The sequence below is a fragment of the Triticum dicoccoides genome, chromosome 5A, assembly GCF_002162155.2.
Source record: "Triticum dicoccoides isolate Atlit2015 ecotype Zavitan chromosome 5A, WEW_v2.0, whole genome shotgun sequence".
Classification (NCBI taxonomy): domain Eukaryota; kingdom Viridiplantae; phylum Streptophyta; class Magnoliopsida; order Poales; family Poaceae; genus Triticum; species Triticum dicoccoides.
In genome coordinates, this window is record NC_041388.1 from 712,296,515 (window position 1) to 712,315,135 (window position 18,621).

The 18,621-nt window shown below is 48.4% G+C and overlaps 2 protein-coding genes across 2 annotated transcripts in view; both read left to right on the plus strand.

Moving 5' to 3' along the window:
• LOC119298617 (cytochrome P450 710A1-like) overlaps nucleotides 1-4,543 on the plus strand; it is a 21,408-nt gene extending 16,865 nt beyond the window's left edge. The window contains exon 2 of the mRNA XM_037575950.1: nucleotides 3,196-4,543. Coding sequence (XP_037431847.1) covers nucleotides 3,196-4,543 — 1,348 coding nt within the window. The remainder of the gene's footprint in view (nucleotides 1-3,195) is intronic.
• Nucleotides 4,544-14,884: 10,341 nt separating this feature from the next.
• Nucleotides 14,885-16,459, plus strand: LOC119304398 (DIBOA-glucoside dioxygenase BX6-like). The gene has a single exon (XM_037581576.1). The coding sequence runs from the start codon at nucleotides 15,171-15,173 to the stop codon at nucleotides 16,239-16,241; it is 1,071 nt and encodes a 356-aa protein (XP_037437473.1). The 5' UTR covers nucleotides 14,885-15,170; the 3' UTR covers nucleotides 16,242-16,459.
• The last annotated feature ends 2,162 nt before the right edge of the window (nucleotides 16,460-18,621 follow it).

Here is an 18,621-nt window from a genome sequence, read left to right on the forward strand (position 1 = left end):
GTTCGGGGCGGCGGCGGGGACAGACGGCGGCGCGCGGCGTTCGGGGCGGACGGCGCGCGGCGCGGCGGCCGGGTACGCGCGAGGAGAGAGCGAGATACGTACGGACGGCGGCGCGGGACGACGACGGGACCGCGGCGCGGGACGACGACGGACGGCGGCGCGCGGCGTTCGGGGCGGCAGCGGGGACGACGACGACGACGACGGGCGACGGGCGGCGACCATGGGAGCGGCGCGCGAGAGGTTGACGAAAGAAGTGGGGAGATGTAACTGAAATTTCGTAAGTGCTGTATATATAGGGTGAGCCTTTAGTACCGGTTGGAGCCACCAACCGGTACTAAATGCCTACTTTGGCCAGGCAAAGAGGCAGGAAGAGCAGGCCTTTAGTACCGGTTGGTGGTTCCAACCGGTACTAAAGGCCACCCTTTAGTACCGGTTGGAACCACCAACCGGTACTAAAGGCCTTGCGTTGCCACCCTAAAGTTTAGTCCCACCTCGCCCGGCGAAGAGCAGCCGCACTAGTTTATAAACCCAGCCGTGGTTACCTCTTCGAACTCCTCTATATAGCAGGCTTCTGGGCCTAATTAATTAGGGCGCGCTGCCCTGTGAGTCTGCTGGCCCTTCTGGGCCTGCATTTGCTGCACACCCTAGGTCTGGCAGGCCCACTGGACAGCGCGCCAACAAATTTTTTATACAGTTTTTTCTTTTCTGCATTACTTATTTTCTTCTATTTATTTTTGAGTAGTTTTTTATATAGTTTTTTCTTTTTTGCATTATTTATTTTCTTCTATTTATTTTTGAGTAATTTTTTTGTATAGTTTTTTATTTTCTGCATTATTTATTTTCTTCTATTTATTTTCTTCTGGAAATTGAATGCTGCATACTGAACAATTAGGTAAATGACCGAAAAACAACAAATGATGTCAGAACATGTTGGAAATTGATGACATCGCTTTAAATGCTGGATACTGAACACAAAAGAAGTCTAGAGTTCAAATAAGTTTAAAAAACATTGAAGTGGCCATGTAACAGATGAGTTCTCGTCCGAAACCCTGATACTCGGAAAGAGTATGTCCAGTTTGTACATGAAGTGCGTCCAGTTTTTGCCGTGACCCTCTCTACTCTTTCGCGCATGCTATGCGGGTGATATGATGATACCATGCCAAGTTTCAACATTTTCAGGATTCATTTTGTAGTGATTTTCAATTTCAGGGTCATTTAGCTCTCTAAACAATTAGGTAAATGACCGAAAAACAACAAATGATGTCAGAACATGTTGGAAATTGATGACGTCGCTTTAAATGCTGCATACTCACGGCTTATAAACCGCTCATACTGCCTCTCTCTTGGCGAAGATCACAAGATAGTTTGGTTAAATTGCATTACTTGTAAGTCCAGTTAACATGGATGCTTATGATGCAAGAGCAACAGCAAAAGTGAAAATTTGGCACAAATAGGTAGTTGTGTAACTAAAATAGGTAGGAGGAGAGATAGCTCTTATGTCACAAAAAAGAAGTTGTATCAAACCTTTTATGTCGGATCTAGAACAAACCAATCGGTATCACCATCATACAGCCCAACCGTGGCTCGTGATGCATATATATGCATATCAAATGCAGGGTTGGACGTATGATGGCGAATCCGAATGACTTGTATTCAGTCGATGAACTGGTAGATGTATGCAGTCGATGAACTGGTAGATGTATGTAGTCGATGAACTGAAAGACTTATGCAGGGAAGGCGAGAGGTGGGCTATATATAGGGTCGTCTGGCTCACAAAGTGATTATGGTAGTTTCGATCCAACGACTCACATGAGCTAGGAAGAAACACACCCTTGATCCAACGACTCGCAAGAGCTAGAAAGAAACACACAATCCGTGTGATTCTTCCTGATTGGTGGGATGCACATTAGTACCCACTCTGGGCTTCGGTGAGAGTTGTAAAGGGGCTAGGGTTTCGCCATAGAGGGGCTCCGGAGCATCGGGATGGCACGAAAAGCTAGGAGTTGGCATACCATGTGTTTAAAAGTGCTCTTAGGGTGGTACATGCCAAATATTCACTCACTCCTTGTGTAGGGTCTTCACCGGCATCGATTCCTCACTCTGAGTCTAAGTACTTATAGGCTGAAAGTACCATAACCGACGAACATGAGGGAATCTTGTGTAGAGGTGGTTCATGCCATTGTTTTGGGACTTCCTAGGGACCACCCTAACAAAACCAAGCAAAGAGTTGCACATTAGTACCCACTCCGGACTCCGAAACCCTGATACTCGGAAAGAGTTTGTCCAGTTTGTACACGAAGTGCGTCCAGTTTTTGCCGTGACCCTCTCTACTCTTTCGCGCATGCTATGCGGGTGATATGATGATACCATGCCAAGTTTCAACATTTTCAGGATTCATTTTGTAGTGATTTTTAATTTCACGGTCATTTAGCTCTCTAAACAATTAGGTAAATGACCGAAAAACAACAAATGATGTCAGAACATGTTGGAAATTGATGACGTCGCTTTAAATGCTGCATACTGAACACAAAAAAAGTCCGGAGTTTAAGTTATTAAAAATAAAAAAGAGGTGCAATGCTGGTTAATTTGCTTCAAGCCATTCGGAATAGTGTAGACTACACTGCACATAGCTCAGTGCAATCTATGCTATTCCGCAAGGCTTGAAGCAAATCAACATGTAGGTAAGCATTGCAACTCTTCGTCATTGTCTGTGCACTCACGGCTTATAAACCGCTCATACTGCCTCTCTCTTGGCGAGGTGGGACTAAAAACAGCTTGCTATAACCTCATTAGTACCGGTTCGTGGTACGAACCGGCACTAAATGGTGATGGTGGGGCCATAGCCTGACCGCAGGCTGACACAGCCTCTTTAGTACCGGTTCGTGGCATGAACCGGTACTAAAGGTTCGCCACGAACCGGTAATATTGATCGCCGCCACGAACCGGCACTAATGTACACATTAGTGCCGGCTCTAATTCAAACCGGCACTAATGTGCTTCACGTTTGACCCTTTTTCTACTAGTGCCCGTAGGCTTATCTCGGGCGGTCCCGACGGCCTTGTCTATGCCGACGGCCCCGTCGGCATAGATTTATGTATGCCGACGGCTTTTCTACGCCTACGGCCCATCCTTGGCCGTCGGCATAGGTGCGGCGATGCCGACGGGGGCCGTCGGCAAACCCAGTTTTTCTGGTAGTGTGCCCATGATACGAGACCCGGTCGGGTTCTGGGACACACAGGTGGCCCGGGCAAACAAGTCCGGCACCGGGCTGGCGGCTGACTTGGTGGTCGGCCGGTTCATCGTCTTCATCCGCGACTCGGAGCTATCCCACCGCGTCTTGGCCAACGTCCGCCCCGACGCCTTCCAGTTCGTCGGCCACCCTTTCGGCAAGAAGCTCTTTGGTATCTTCTACCTGTTCGGCGACGAGCACAAGGACCTGCGCTGCAGGATGGCGCCCAACTTCAGGCCGCGCACTCTTTCAACCTACTCCGCCGTCCAGCAGCGCATCATCCTCGCCCACATCCGGAGGTTGCTAGACCGGAACCGGAGCTCAGCCGCGACGCCGACGCCCATACCCATACAGGTAAGCTGCCGCAACATAAACCTTGAGACCTCACAGACGGTCTTCGTAGGGCCGTACCTCACCGAGGAGGCGAGGCAGAGATTCGACAAGGACTACGCTCTCTTCAACGCGGGTCTCCTGGCAATGCCCGTGGACCTGCCCGGGTTCGCCTTCAGACGGGCGAAGCTGGCCGTGGCGCGCCTGGTGCGCACGCTCGGGGAGTGCGTACGGCAGAGCAAGGCACGGATGCGCGCCGGCGGCGAGCCGGAGTGCCTCGCTGACTACTGGATGCAGGCACTGGTGAAAGAGATGGACGCGGACGCGACGCCTCCCATGCACACCGATGACGTCGAGCTTGGGGGCTTTCTGTTCGACTTCCTCTTCGCCGCCCAGGACGCGTCCACCTCTTCGCTCTGCTGGGCTGTCTCCGCCCTCGCGTCCCACCCAGACGTCCTCGCCCGCGTGCGCGCCGAGGTGTCCGCGATCTGGTCGCCGGAGTCTGGGGAGCCCATCACCGGCGAGATGATCCAGCAAATGAAGTACACCCATGCGGTCGCGCGCGAGGTGGTCCGGTACCGTCCTCCGGCGGCGCTGGTGCCGCACATTGCCGCGGAGCCGTTCCAGCTGACGGAGTGGTACACGGTGCCAAAGGGCGCCATCGTCTTCCCGTCGGTGTACGAGTCGTCGTTCCAGGGGTTCACCGCGGCGGACGAGTTCGACCCGGATCGCTTCTTCTCGGAGGAGCGCAGGGAGGACGTGGTGTGCAAGCGCAACTTCCTGGCCTTCGGCGCTGGCGCGCACCAGTGCATGGGCCAGCGCTACGCCCTCAACCACCTCGCGCTTTTCATGGCACTCTTCGTCTCCGTCGTCGACTTCAAGCGGGACCGGACGGAGGGGTGCGACGAGCTGGTGTACGCGCCGGCCATCATGCCTAGGGATGGCTGCGCCGTCTACCTCCAGCAGCGTTGCTCTTCCTTCTGAGCTGCTCCTTCCCTTCCCTAGCTTGGTGCCTGCAAATGCGCGGGCTATGTATCTACTCCTATGTCTATGACCACTACGACCGCGAGTGCGTTTTGGGATTTCCCAGAGCCCCACAGATCACATTCCACAACAATTTAGCAAACCAACGTGTAAAAATAAGATGGTCAATGCTCTCAGCGGCGCCATAGAATTCCCAAAATAATCTTTCTTACTCAGGTTATCCTTTCCTTGCTTAGGTTAGGATACTTCCTTTGATCATTAGCCACACAAACGCTTTGACTTTCAGAGGCGTTCACAGCAGGAATCGCAGTCGAAGCCTGAAAGTATGAGAAGCGTGGAAGTGTACGCTGTTCGGCAGGGACGCGTTCGTGTTATATAGAGAGAATAGATTACAATGGAGGCACAGGTTGTTGCCAGACTTGACCTCTACCCCAAGCTATACAAAGATAAGATCTATCCTAGCTAACAACCTGCCACACCAGATTTACATGCACGCAATATACAAGACATGACATGTTACATATTACTAGCCTATACATTTCTACAAGCCTATTGTTTAACATCCTCCCTCAATCTTAAGTCGTCAAGGATCAGATTGTTCTTGAAGGCTTGGAACTGCCGAGCTTGTAGAGGCTTAGTAAAGCCATCAACAACTTGATCTCCTGTTGAAATAAACTATATTTCTATCAACTTATGTGCTACTCTTTCACGAACAAAGTGATAGTCAATTTCTATATGTTTTGTTCTTGCATGAAATACAGGATTTGCATAAATATATGTTGCACCTAGATTGTCACACCATAGTTATGACACATGTGATCTCCCAATACCTAGTTCATCAAGTAGGGTCCACGTTACCTCAATAGTTGCATTTGCCAAAGACTTGTATTCTGCTTCAGTACTAGAACGTGACACGGTTGCTTGTTTCTTTACATTCCAAGATATAAGGTTAGACCCAAGGAAAACAACAAAACATCCATCCAGTAGATCTCCTATCATCTGGACATCCAGCCCAATCTGCATCAGAGAATGCACTTACTGCAGTCGATGGAGACCTACAGCTTAAGCCCTACTCCAGTACTTCCTTGAATATACCTTAATATTCTTTTTATTGTTGTCCAATGTACAGAAGTAGGAGCATGCAAAAACTGACAGACCTTATTTACAGCAAAAGATATGTCAGGTCTGGTCAGAGTTAAGTAATGAAGTGCACCAACTATGCTTCTGTACTTAGTCCCTTCTTCTGTACTCAGTGTTTTTCCTTCATGTAATGACAGCTTATCGGTTGTAGACATAGGTGTATTGGAAGGTTTACATTCCTTCATGCCTACACGCTCGATTACATCTCTGGCATACTTTTCTTGAGTCAACATAATACCATCAAGCATTTTTTAACTTCAATGCCCAGAAAATAATGCAACTCTCCCAAGTCCTTGAGTGCAAACTCACTTCTCAAGTTTCTTAACAAGGCCAAGGTAGCATCTTGTGATGAACTAGCAACAATTATATCATCGACGTAAATTAACATAAAGATGATTACCTTCCCTTTCTTGAAGAAAAACAAGGAGGTATCTCCCTTTTTTTTAGAAATGGAGGAGGACCCCCGACCTCTGCATCTAGACGATGCATACGTCCATTTTATTAATTATTCACACAAGATCTTACAAAGTAACAATAGTCAGACTAAAGTTACCGTGTAGGCAACATCTGTTGCTACTTCTATCCAGTTGATGAAGGGATGTTGATAGTCCGGGCCTAATACCAAAACAGACCTCGCAGCCAAACCTACCATCTAAGACCTGAGGTCCCAACCAGGACACCTGCCGGGTATGGGGCACCCACCAGTCCGGCGCACTTCTCAACCAGGACGCCTACCGGGTATGAGGCCGCTGCAGCCACCTGCCACCAATCTATCTTCAGTGTTGTACTGCTGCATCAACCTTTCTCGGTCTAGCTGCCGTCGACGCCACCACGATGTTGGGGAACGTAGTAATTTCAAAAAAAAATCCTACGCACACGCAAGATCATGGTGATGCATAGCAACGAGAGGGGAGAGTGTTGTCTACGTACCCTCGTAGACCGAAATGAAAGCGTTGACGCAACATAGAGGAAGTAGTCGTACGTCTTCCCGGTCCAACCGATCCATGCACCGTTACTCCGGCACCTCCGAGTTCTTGGCACACGTTCAGCTCGATGACGCTCCTCGGGCTCCGATCCAGCAAAGCTTCGGGGAGGAGTTCCATCAGCACGACGGCGTGGTGACGATCTTGATGTTCAACCGTCGCAGGGCTTCGCCTAAGCACCGCTACAATATGACCGAGGTGTAATATCGTGGAGGGGGGCACCGCACACGGCTAAGGAACGATCACGAAGATCAACTTGTGTGTTCTAGGGTGCCCCCCTGCCCCCGTATATAAAGGAGCCAAGGGGAGGGGGCGGCCGGCCAAGGAGGGGCGCGCCAAGGGGGAGTCCTACTCAGATCATTCAACTAATGATGTGATCCCGTAATCAAATAACAACTCTTTGTCCATGGTTAGGAAACATAACCATCTTTGATTAATGAGCTAGTCAAGTAGAGGCATACTAGTGACACTCTGTTTGTCTATGTATTCACACATGTATTATGTTTCTGGTTAATACAATTCTAGCATGCATAATAAACATTTATCATGATATAAGGAAATAAATAATAACTTTATTATTGCCTCTAGGGCATATTTCCTTCAGTCTCCCACTTGCACTAGAGTCAATAATCTAGATTACACAGTAATGATTCTAACACCCATGGAGCCTTGGTGCTGATCATGTTTTGCTCGTGGAAGAGGCTTAGTCAACGGGTCTGCTACATTCAGATCCGTATGTATCTTGCAAATCTCTATGTCTCCCACCTGGACTAGATCCCGGATGGAATTGAAGCGTCTCTTGATGTGCTTGGTTCTCTTGTGAAATCTGGATTCATTTGCCAAGGCAATTGCACCAGTATTGTCACACAAGATTTTCATTGGACCCGATGCACTAGGTATGACACCTAGATCGGATATGAACTCCTTCATCCAGACTCCTTCGTTTGCTGCTTCCGAAGCAGCTATGTACTCCGCTTCACATGTAGATCCTACCACGACGCTTTGTTTAGAACTGCACCAACTGGTAGCTCCACCGTTTAATGTAAACACGTATCCGGTTTGTGATTTAGAATCGTCCGGATCAGTGTCAAAGCTTGCATCAACGTAACCATTTATGATGAGCTCTTTGTTACCTCCATATACGAGAAACATATCCTTAGTCCTTTTCAGGTACTTCAGGATGTTCTTGACCGTTGTCCAGTGATCCACTCCTGGATTACTTTGGTACCTCCCTGCTAGACTTATAGCAAGGCACACATCAGGTCTGGTACACAGCATTGCATACATGATAGAGCCTATGGCTGAAGCATAGGGAACACCTTTCATTTTCTCTCTATCTTCTGCAGTGGTCGGACATTGAGTCTTACTCAACTTCACACCTTGTAACACAGGCAAGAACCCTTTCTTTGCTTGATCCATTTTGAACTTCTTCAAAACTTTAAGCGTCTTGATCTATCTCTATAGATCTTAATGCCCAATATGTAAGCAGCTTCACCGAGGTCTTTCATTGAAAAACTCTTATTCAAGTATCCCTTTATGCTATCCAGAAATTCTATATCATTTCCGATTACGCTGCGTTTGGATGTCTCCATTGGTGAGCTCTGTATTGAATTGGTCTGGAATTCCAAATCAGTGAGGAAATTGAAATGGCACGAATACGAATTCGCCTATTTGGTTGTTCACTGAATTGCCCCTTGAAATGCCTATGAGGTTGCAATACCAAATCCTGTTTGGATGACAAACTTTGGAATTGCATAGCTATATTGCCATGAAAATTATACTCTAGCGGGGCATCTCCTTTGGCCATGGAGCAGAAGAAATAAATATGGCAGTAAGAAATAAATATTCTAGCAATGTCCTTTGGCCATGGAGCAGAAGAGGAGCAGCAGTTCCTTCGGCCATGGAGTAGAAGAGAGGCAGAGGACGACAGTCAGGGAGGACGGCGGGGCGTGGCCGAGGAGGGCGGGGCACAGTGGCCGGGGAGGACGGCGGGGCGTGGCACAAGGGGGCGGGGCGCGCCGGTCCTGGGCCGCCGCCGTCCTCCATGGCGGGTTGTGGCTCAGTGGGGCGGAGAAGAGGAGTTGGACCGGGGAGGAAGGGACCTATGCCGCCGTCGGACTCCATGGTGGTTACCGCCGCCACCAACCTGCTAGGTCGCCGCCGCCGCCCGCCTGCTACCTTCTAGGTCGTCGCGAGGTCGCCTTCTCATATCCCCTCCTTTCTCTCTTCTATTTTCTCGTTGCGGGCTCGAACAGGTACGTTTTGCGGGAGGTGGCCATTTCAGTCCAATTCGAAGGGGTAGCCCTCCGAAACGTGCAAGGGAGATTTACGTGGTAGCCAAAACGGACTGAATTGGTTTTTCATTTCCAATACGAATTCAGTGTCCAGCCAAACAGTTGTATTGATGTGAGATGATTACCAAATCCATTTCCAGGGCTTCAATGGAGACATCCAAACGCAGTGTTAGTAATATGTCATCCACATATAATATCAGAAATGCTACAGAGCTCCCACTCACTTTCTTGTAAATACAGGCTTCTCCAAAAGTCTGTACAAACCCAAATGCTTTGATCACACTATCAAAGCGTTTATTCCAACTCCGAGAGGCTTGCACTAGTCCATAAATGGATCGCTGGAGCTTGCACACTTTGTTAGCTCCCTTTGGATCGACAAAACCTTCTTGTTGCATCATATACAACTCTTCTTCCAGAAATCCATTCAGGAATGCAGTTTTGACATCCATCTGCCAAATTTCATAATCATAAAATGCGGCAATTGCTAACATGATTCGGACAGACTTAAGCATCGCTACGGGTGAGAAGGTCTCATCGTAGTCAATCCCTTGAACTTGTCGAAAACCTTTTGCGACAAGTCGAGCTTTGTAGACAGTAACATTACCATCAGCGTCAGTCTTCTTCTTGAAGATCCATTTATTCTCAATTGCTTGCCGATCATCAGGCAAGTCAACCAAAGTCCACACTTTGTTCTCATACATGGATCCCATCTCAGATTTCATGGCTTCAAGCCATTTTCGGAATCTGGGCTCACCATCGCTTCTTCATAGTTCGTAGGTTCATCATGATCTAGTAGCATGACTTCCAGAACAGGATTGCCGTACCACTCTGGTGCGGATCTTACTCTGGTTGATCTACGAGGCTCAGTAGCAACTTGATCTGAAGTTTCATGATCATGATCATCAACTTCTTCACTAATTGGTGTAGGTATCGCAGAAACCGGTTTCTGTGATGAACTATTTTCCAATAAGGGAGCAGGTACAATTACCTCATCAAGTCCTACTTTCCTCCCACTCACTTCTTTCGAGAGAAACTCCTTCTCTAGAAAGTTTCCGAATTTAGCAACAAAAGTCTTGCCTTCGGATTTGTGATAGAAGGTGTATCCAATAGTTTCCTTTGGATATCCTATGAAGACACATTTCTCCGATTTGGGTTCGAGCTTATCAGGTTGAAGCTTTTTCACATAAGCATCGCAGCCCCAAACTTTTAGAAATGACAACTTCGGTTTCTTGCCAAACCATAGTTCATAAGGCGTCGTCTCAACGGATTTCGATGGTGCCCTATTTAACGTGAATGCGGCCGTCTCTAAAGCATAACCCCAAAACGATAGCGGTAAATCTGTAAGAGACATCATAGATCGCACCATATCAAGTAAAGTACGATTACGATGTTCGGACACACCATTACGCTGTGGTGTTCCGGGTGGCGTGAGTTGCGAAACTATTCCGCATTGTTTCAAATGTACACCAAACTCATAACTCAAATATTCTCCTCCACGATCAGATCGTAGAAACTTTATTTTCTTGTTACTATGATTTTCCACTTCACTCTGAAATTCTTTGAACTTTTCAAATGTTTCAGACTTGTGTTTCATTAAGTAGATATACCCATATCTGCTTCAATCATCTGTGAAGCTGAGAAAATAACGATATCCGCCACGAGCCTCAACATTCATCGGACCACATACATCTGCATGTATGATTTCCAACAAATCTGTTGCTCTCTCCATAGTACCGGAGAACGGTGTTTTGGTCATCTTGCCCATAAGGCACGGTTCGCAAGTACCAAGTGATTCATAATCAAGTGGTTCCAAAAGCCCATCAGTATGGAGTTTCTTCATGCGCTTTACACCGATATGACCTAAACGGCAGTGCCACAAATAAGTTGCACTATCATTATCAACTCTGCATCTTTTGGTTTCAACATTATGAATATGTGTATCACTACTATCGAGATTCATCAAGAATAGACCACTCCTCAAGGATGCATGACCATAAAAGATATTACTCATATAAATAGAACAACCATTATTCTCTGATTTAAATGAATAACCGTCTCGCATCAAACAAGATCTAGATATAATGTTCATGCTCAACGCTGGCACCAAATAACAATTATTTAGGTCTAATACTAATCCCGATGGTAGATGTAGAGGCATACTAGTGACACTCTGTTTGTCTATGTATTCACACATGTATTATGTTTCCGGTTAATACAATTCTAGCATGAATAATAAACATTTATCATGATATAAGGAAATAAATAATAACTTTATTATTGCCTCTAGGGCATATTTCCTTCACACGACGCCAGACAGCGCCACCACCTCCCTGCGCGAGTCCATCTCCGCGCATCAGACGTCGAGTCTTCACGGCGCCATGCCACCGAGATCCGCCGCCATCAATGTGTAAGCTGAAGCACCGCTCCACCAAAAAGCCTTCCACTGGTCCATCGGTCCGTGTACACCTCCACGAATGACGCCCCCAAGAGGGAAACGACACCATAGCGCCGCCGTCATCTAATCTACTGATCTAGGGTTTCCCCCGGAGGTAGCATAGAGTGGCCTTGAACTTCTCCACGGCGATGCCTTCAAGAAGGGAACGACGCAGACAGCGCCACCACCGCCGACCTTGGTAGCTAGCCGAGAGTAGGTTTTCACCCAGATCGGTTCGAAGATCCTCCCTCAAGCATCTCGTGCACGGACTGCCGCCATCTCTGCCGGGGACTGGACGAAAGGGATCCAGGCCGCCGCCGCCTGACCGGCCATGGCACCACCATGGTGCCTACAGCCGGCGGCGTCAGGCCCACCGCGCTCGTCTGTAGATGCACACCGGAACCGCCGGGCCGCCCAAGCCCATCTGGGCAAGACCAGATCGGCGATCTCGGCCACCGCCACAGGGGTGACTCCGCCGCGGGGAGGTCGCGCCTCCGCTGACGCCGCCGTCACGCATGCCGTAGGGATCCCGCCGCTCCTTGCCGTCGGATCTGCGTCGAACGATGCGCCGCCGCTGCCCGGAAAAAACGCCACCACCGCGCGAGGGATAAGGCCCCGCCGCCGCCATCATAGGCCAGGATTCACCAGTGAGACCTCAGGTGGCGGCAAGACGGAGGAGGTGAGGGGAGGGGGCCTAGGGACGGCGGCATGGTCGCCCCCGTGTCGCCTAGGGTTGACGACGCGGGGTCCTTGGTGCTACCGCTAACTGTTTCTGAGTCGATCTTGACTACTCAGGTTTCTGAATCGACCTTGACTACTCAGGTCCATTGGCCTGATCAGTTGTGCTGGAAGCTAACTAGGAATGGGGAGTTTACGGTTAAATCCATGTATCTGGATGTTATCAACTCTACCTCTATTCCTAGTTCGAAACATGTTTGAAAAGTCAAAGTTCCTTTGAAAATTAAAGTGTTTATGTGGTTCGTACATAAACAAGTCATTTTAACTAAGGACAATTTGGCAAAAACGCAACTGGACAGGATCTACAATATGTAGTTTTTTTGCTCATGATGAATCCATCAAACACCTCTTTCTTGACTGCCCTTTGGCAAAAAAAATTGGCGGGCGGTTCACGTAGCTTTTAATATTACTCCTCCGAATAATATCAGCACGTTATTTGGGACGTGGCTTGACGGGATACATTCTCAAACAGCGAGATACATTCGTGTAGGAGTACGTGCTTTATTATGGGCAGTCTGGAACTGCAGAAATGATTTGGTCTTTAACAGAACAACAAGGATTCTTTTTTTGCAGGTTATTTTCCGAGCCACTGTGTTGATCCGTATGTGGTCGCTACTCACTCCGACAAAGGCCAGTGAGCGTATGGTTATTGGATCTATCCGTTGGGAGATGGGAGATGGTAGCACGGGCTATTTTCAACCGGTTTGGATGGCGGTTACGTGATAGGATAGGCAATTAGTTTTTCTATTTTTCTTATGCCAGCCGGTTGTGGCTTTATTTTTCTTTCTCTGCTCTTTGTGAGCATTTTTCGTTCTTTTGTTTGAGACATGATGACTTGTGTTGAACCTTTTTGCTTATTAATAAGTATGGCCGTACGCATCGTTCTGATGCAGAGGCCGGGGAGCTCCCCCTTTTTAAAAAAAAAATTCAGGGGAGTCAAGCAGACGTATATCCCGGTTTTGTAAGCTTCTGCACCTTTTTTTTCTTTTCTGTTGTTTTCCTACTTGGTTATAGTTTGATTGTTCCCTTTTTTGTTTTTTCACTCAGTTTTTTGTTTTTTTCACTCAGTTTTTTGTTACTTCCTTTGTTTTTGTTTCTTTATTTCCTTTTTATTTCTTGAATATATTTTTCAAATTCACAAACTCTTTTCATATCCAGGAACTTTATCCAAATCTCAAACATTTTAAAATGAAAATTTTCAAATTCTAGAAATGTCAAATGCTTAAAAAACAAATTGATGGACTTTTTCAAAAATATATTTGTTTTGAATTCGCAAACCTTATAAAAAATTCATTTTTTATATTTACAAGAAAATTTTCAAATTAATTTTAAAACAATTGTGAACTTTTTCTAAAATTGTATGATTTTTCTCTCAGATTGTGAATCGAGCGAAAAAGGGAGCCAGCGAGGGGAAACTCTATTCGCGCATTGTGCGACAAGTAGTCGAGCTACCCAGTTAGCGATTTTTTATGTGGAATCGTTTTCCGGTTTTGCGAACCTCCTGGATGGTTCCTGGCCAGTTTTGGGAACCTTCAGATGGTTCTTGAATCAATTTTTCTGGTTTTCTTTTTTCTTGTTCTTTTCGTTTTTAGTTATTTCTGTTTCTTTTTCCTTTTCTTTATTTCCTTTTTGTTTTCTTTCTTTGGTTTTTTTATTTATTCTCAAAATGCTCTCAAAGTTAAAAATGTGTTCTCGTTACACAAACAAGTTCAAAACTTTCGTAATTCAGAATATGTACCAGATTTCAATTTTTTGTTCTCATATTAAAAAATGTTCGCGCTTCCAAATTTGTTCGGGATTTTTCAAAATTGTTCTTCGTTTCAACATTTGTTCTCAAGATTTCAGAAAATGTTCGTGCTTTAAAAAATTGTTCGCGCTTCCAAATTTGTTCTCAAGATTCAAAAATTGTCCGTGCTTTAAAAAATTGTTCACAAATTTCAAAATGTACATGTTTTCGAAAAATGTTTGAGATTTTCACAATTTGTTTGTTTTCATTAAATTTGTTTGCATTTTTGAAAAAAATATACATTCAAAAAATTACTCAAAATTTGGAATTTATTTTTGGATTTTGTCAAACAGTGTTAAATCCGGAACTGTACTTAGTTTCTTCCAGTGCTCCACTGTATTTTGGTCGTTAGGTGGCTTAGCACTGATGTTGCGCAAGCAAGTAGTCCCGTCTTCGTTTCCTAGCGACCGCGCAATACTGATCCTTTTTGCGAATTTTCTCACTCGCAGCGCACTTATTAATGGGCCGGCGCAGTCGGCGTCCCCTATGCGACACAGCATTTATTTGCCGCAGAGCGCGGCAAATAGAAGGTCCAGCCAGCGAGTTCCTCGCCCCATTTTGTTGGGCCGGCCCACGAGTGGGTGGCACTTGAGGACTCATATCCTGAAATCACTAGTTGAGGAGTATTTGTTGCAAAGATCACCCCAACTTCCTAGGTTACGACAAATAGCGCAGATGCAGCATGCCAGTTGTCGCAACCTAGGAGTTTTATTTTTTTCGTAGATCCGCTTATACAAAACGTTTTATTTTTTAAATCGTGCGTTCAAATCTCGAACCGCTTTCATCGTTGGATTCCTCGCGTCAAGATCTTCAAAACTAGATCCCATGTTGATAGGCTTTGACGATTTTTTTTTCAAAAAAAACCGAACCGAGAGCACGGATTTTTTCCCTTTTTCAAAAAAGACACGCGTGCCTTTCGTGGAAGCAAAACTGTGAACACAACATATCATATGGAGACGATCGTCGATTATTGCACCGGTGAGGAGTCGTGCGGTTGTTTTCAGAATCCAAAGACGATGGTGACATCCATGCTACTAGCTAGCTAGTGTCCCATAGGTAAAATGCATGCCGGGTACGCAAGCAATTGATGCACGCATGCTCACGCATCAACCATCGATACAGACAAACATGCACACCTTGGATGACACCGATCGATCACTGACTCATCGCCGGCCTATGCTTTACATACGTGTGTGTGAGCAGAGCACACGACTGTGAGAGCTAGCTAGCTAGCTGGCTTCATCGAGCGACAATGGCCTCCGACCGCCTCAGCGCCCTCCGGGCCTTCGACGACACCAAGGCCGGCGTCAAGGGCCTCGTGGACGCCGGCGCCATCGCCATCCCGGCCATTTTCCACCACCCACCCGACGCCTTCGCCCCGTCCACTGTCGCCACCGACGTCGCCGTTCCAATCGTCGACCTCTCCTGCGAGCGCTCGGCCGTGGTCGGCGCGGTGAGGGCCGCGGCGGAGACGGTGGGCTTCTTCCTGCTGGCGAACCACGGCGTGCCGGAGGCGGCCATGTCGGGGATGCTGGCGGCGGTGCGGCGCTTCAACGAGGAGCCGGCGGAGGCCAAGGCGCCGTACTACACGCGGGACGCGGCCAGGCGCGTGCGCTACAGCTGCAACGCGGACCTCTTCCAGACGCTGGTGGGCAAGTGGCGCGACACCGTGTACATGGACGACGCGGACCGGCCGGCATCCGGCGAGGAGACGGAGGAGCTCCTCCTCCCGCCGGCGTTGAGGGGCGTCGCGCCGGAGTACACGGGGCAGATGCGGCGGCTGGGGCGCGCCCTCTTCGAGCTGCTGTCGGAGGCCCTGGGGCTGCCTCGTCCTGCCTACCTGGAGGAGGAGGCCGGCTGCATGGCGGCGCTCAGCGTGGCCGGCCACTACTACCCGGCGTGCCCGGAGCCGCACCTCACGATGGGCACCGTCAAGCACTCCGACCCCAGCTTCCTCACCGTGCTGCTCCAGGACGCCGTCGGCGGCCTCCAGGTGCTCGTGGACGACCTCCTCAAGGACGGCAGCGAGCCCGCCGCGTGGGTGGACGTGCCGGCGATGGGGGAGGCGTCGCTGGTGGTGAACGTCGGCGACTTCCTGCAGCTGGTGTCCAACGACAGGTTCAAGAGCCCGGTGCACCGCGTGGTGTCCAAGAGCGTGGGGCCCCGGGTGTCGGTGGCGTGCTTCTTCAGGGCGAACGGCCCGACGGTGTGCGCCCCGGTGGTCGTCGACGGGAGCGGACCGCCGCGGTACAGGAGCATCAAGGCGGAGGAGATGCTCTGCATGTCCAAGACACAGACACGGCTCAACAACGTGAGGCTCTAGCTAGCTAGCATCCGTTCTGTTTAATAAAAAAAAAAAACTAGCTAGCATCCGTGCGTTCACAAGGATAGTCTGGCACATCTCTATGTTGTGGGATGCAAACATCATCAATGTTGCAATATAGCAATTCTGTATGCTGTCAGCATTTGCCATGACAAAAATATCATGCCAAAGATTATTTTCGAGTACTCAAGAAAATCAAAAAATTGTCATGAATTTATTCATATACTGTATTAAATAAAATGCCATGACCCATCAATTAGAGTTGCCATACAGGATTAAGTTGAACATGAATGCATCTATACATGGATGTGTACTCCATGCAATTAAGTTGACATGCTCCATACAAATCACATGGCATGGAAAATTTGCCACGGCAGAAAAAGAGTAAAATTTGCCATGTGAATGAAAATCATTTTTTCCATGGCAAAAAAAAGTAAAATTTGCCATATGAATATAATTTATTTTTGACATAGAAGAAGAGTTTAAATTTTGCCAGGGCAAAAAAGAGTAAAATTTGCCATGGCTACCTAAGTAAATATACCATACTACTCCCTCCGTATCTAGACAAATTTTGTCTAGATACGGATGTATCTAGACTCATTTTAGTGCTAGATACCTCCGTATCTAGACAAATCCAAGACAAGTGCTAGATACCTCCGTGTGTGCAGGCGCAACACGTCGCCGTGGTTGGCCAGCATCCTCGACACGGCCGGCGTGGCGGCCGTGGCCTCGGAGCTGGCCGCGAGGTGCACCCCCCTGGCAACGCGGCAGAGGTCCAGCGCGATGTCCTTGCCGCTCTCCGCGCACCCGACCACCACCACCGCCTCGGTGCGGAACTGCTCCGGCATCCGGTATGAGTGGCTGTGCAGCTGCCGGTGCGTCCACTCCCCCATGCCCTCGATGTCGCTCGGGAGCATCGGCTGCGCTAGTAGAAAAAGGGTCAAACATGAAGCACATTAGTGCCGGTTTGAATTTGAGCCGGCACTAATGGTACCATTAGTGCCGGTTCGAACGACTATGCATTAATGCCGGTTCATATTGAACCTTTAGGGTGTGTTTGGTTTATGTCACAAAGTGGAATGGCACGGGTCGGCTTCATCCTCGAGGCCCATTCATGCGTTTGGATAGTGAAACGAACGAGAACCACTTGATTCCAGAAACGGCATATTCCCTGTTTATGCCGTTCCGCGCGGTTCCTCCAAATCGAGCGGACCACGCGGAACTACTCACCCGTCTCCCTCGCACGAAGCTTCTCGCATCTCCTTCTGTCGCATGAACCTGGCTCCCTCCTGGATCCGCGCCACCAACCACTCCTCCCCGAATCCACGCCGCTGGCCGCTTCTCCTGGATCCGCGCGGCGGCTGCTCGTCTCCTTCATCTGCGGTGCGGCCGGTCCTCTCCTTCAGCAGCGCCGCTGGCAGCTCCTCTCCTTCAACAGCGCCGCCGGCTGCTCCTCTCTCTCATTCGTGCCGGCGGCCGGGAAGACGGGCGCCAGTGCCCAGCGCTCAGCCGACAGACATGGCGCGGTGGTGCGCAACCCATGTTCGGGAATACAGGCGGCAGCGGGGGTAGCAGAGGGCAATGCGGGGCTCACGGCCGAGAAGAGGAGCAGGCGGCCGACGCGGGTGGCACCGGCGGCCGCGCGGCCAAGGCTGGGAAGAGGGGCACCGGATCCAGTGCTCAGGCGGCAGTCCGATAGGAGAGCGATGGTGGCCGGCTCAGGTGGCAGCTGCGTATTTTTTCCTTTTGCAATTGTTCTTGCCAATTTGTACACGGATGTTTAGATTATTGACAGGTTTTGTTATCTATTTGTACATGCTTGTTCTTGCTTTTTGCAAAAATAAATTTGTGCATGTGTAAATTTGTTGGTAAATGTATGATTGTGTATGTACATTGACTAAGTGGTGATGCAAAGATAATAAAAATGTTTTTTCAGAATTTTAATAAGATGCTTCTAAAAATAATATCAATGTTGCATACATTGCCAAAAAAGCAAACACAAATTTAAACATTTTTCATTCGATTCTATTCCACCAACCAGACATTGAGATGTAACCGTTCCATTCAACCTCATTATTCATATCAAACACAGAGACGGAACCATTGCATTCCTGTGGAACGGAACCATTACATTCCATTACACTTGGTCCCCGAACCAAACACACCCTTAGTACCGGTTCGTGGCACGAATCGGTACTAAAGGGGTGATGGCAGGCTGGCGTCCGGCTGGGGCCCCACGATCACCTTTAGTACCGGTTCGTGGCACGAACCGGTACTAAAGGGCTAACCTTTAGTACCGGTTTGTGCCACGAACCGGTACTAAACGGGTCTGAACTATAGTATCGGTTTGTGACACAAACCGGCATTATAGGGCAATTTT

What these genes read in the sequence shown, in the direction of transcription:
- LOC119304398 (XM_037581576.1), top strand. Translation starts at nt 15,171, where the DNA reads ATGGCCTCCGACCGCCTCAGCGCCCTCCGGGCCTTCGACGACACCAAG.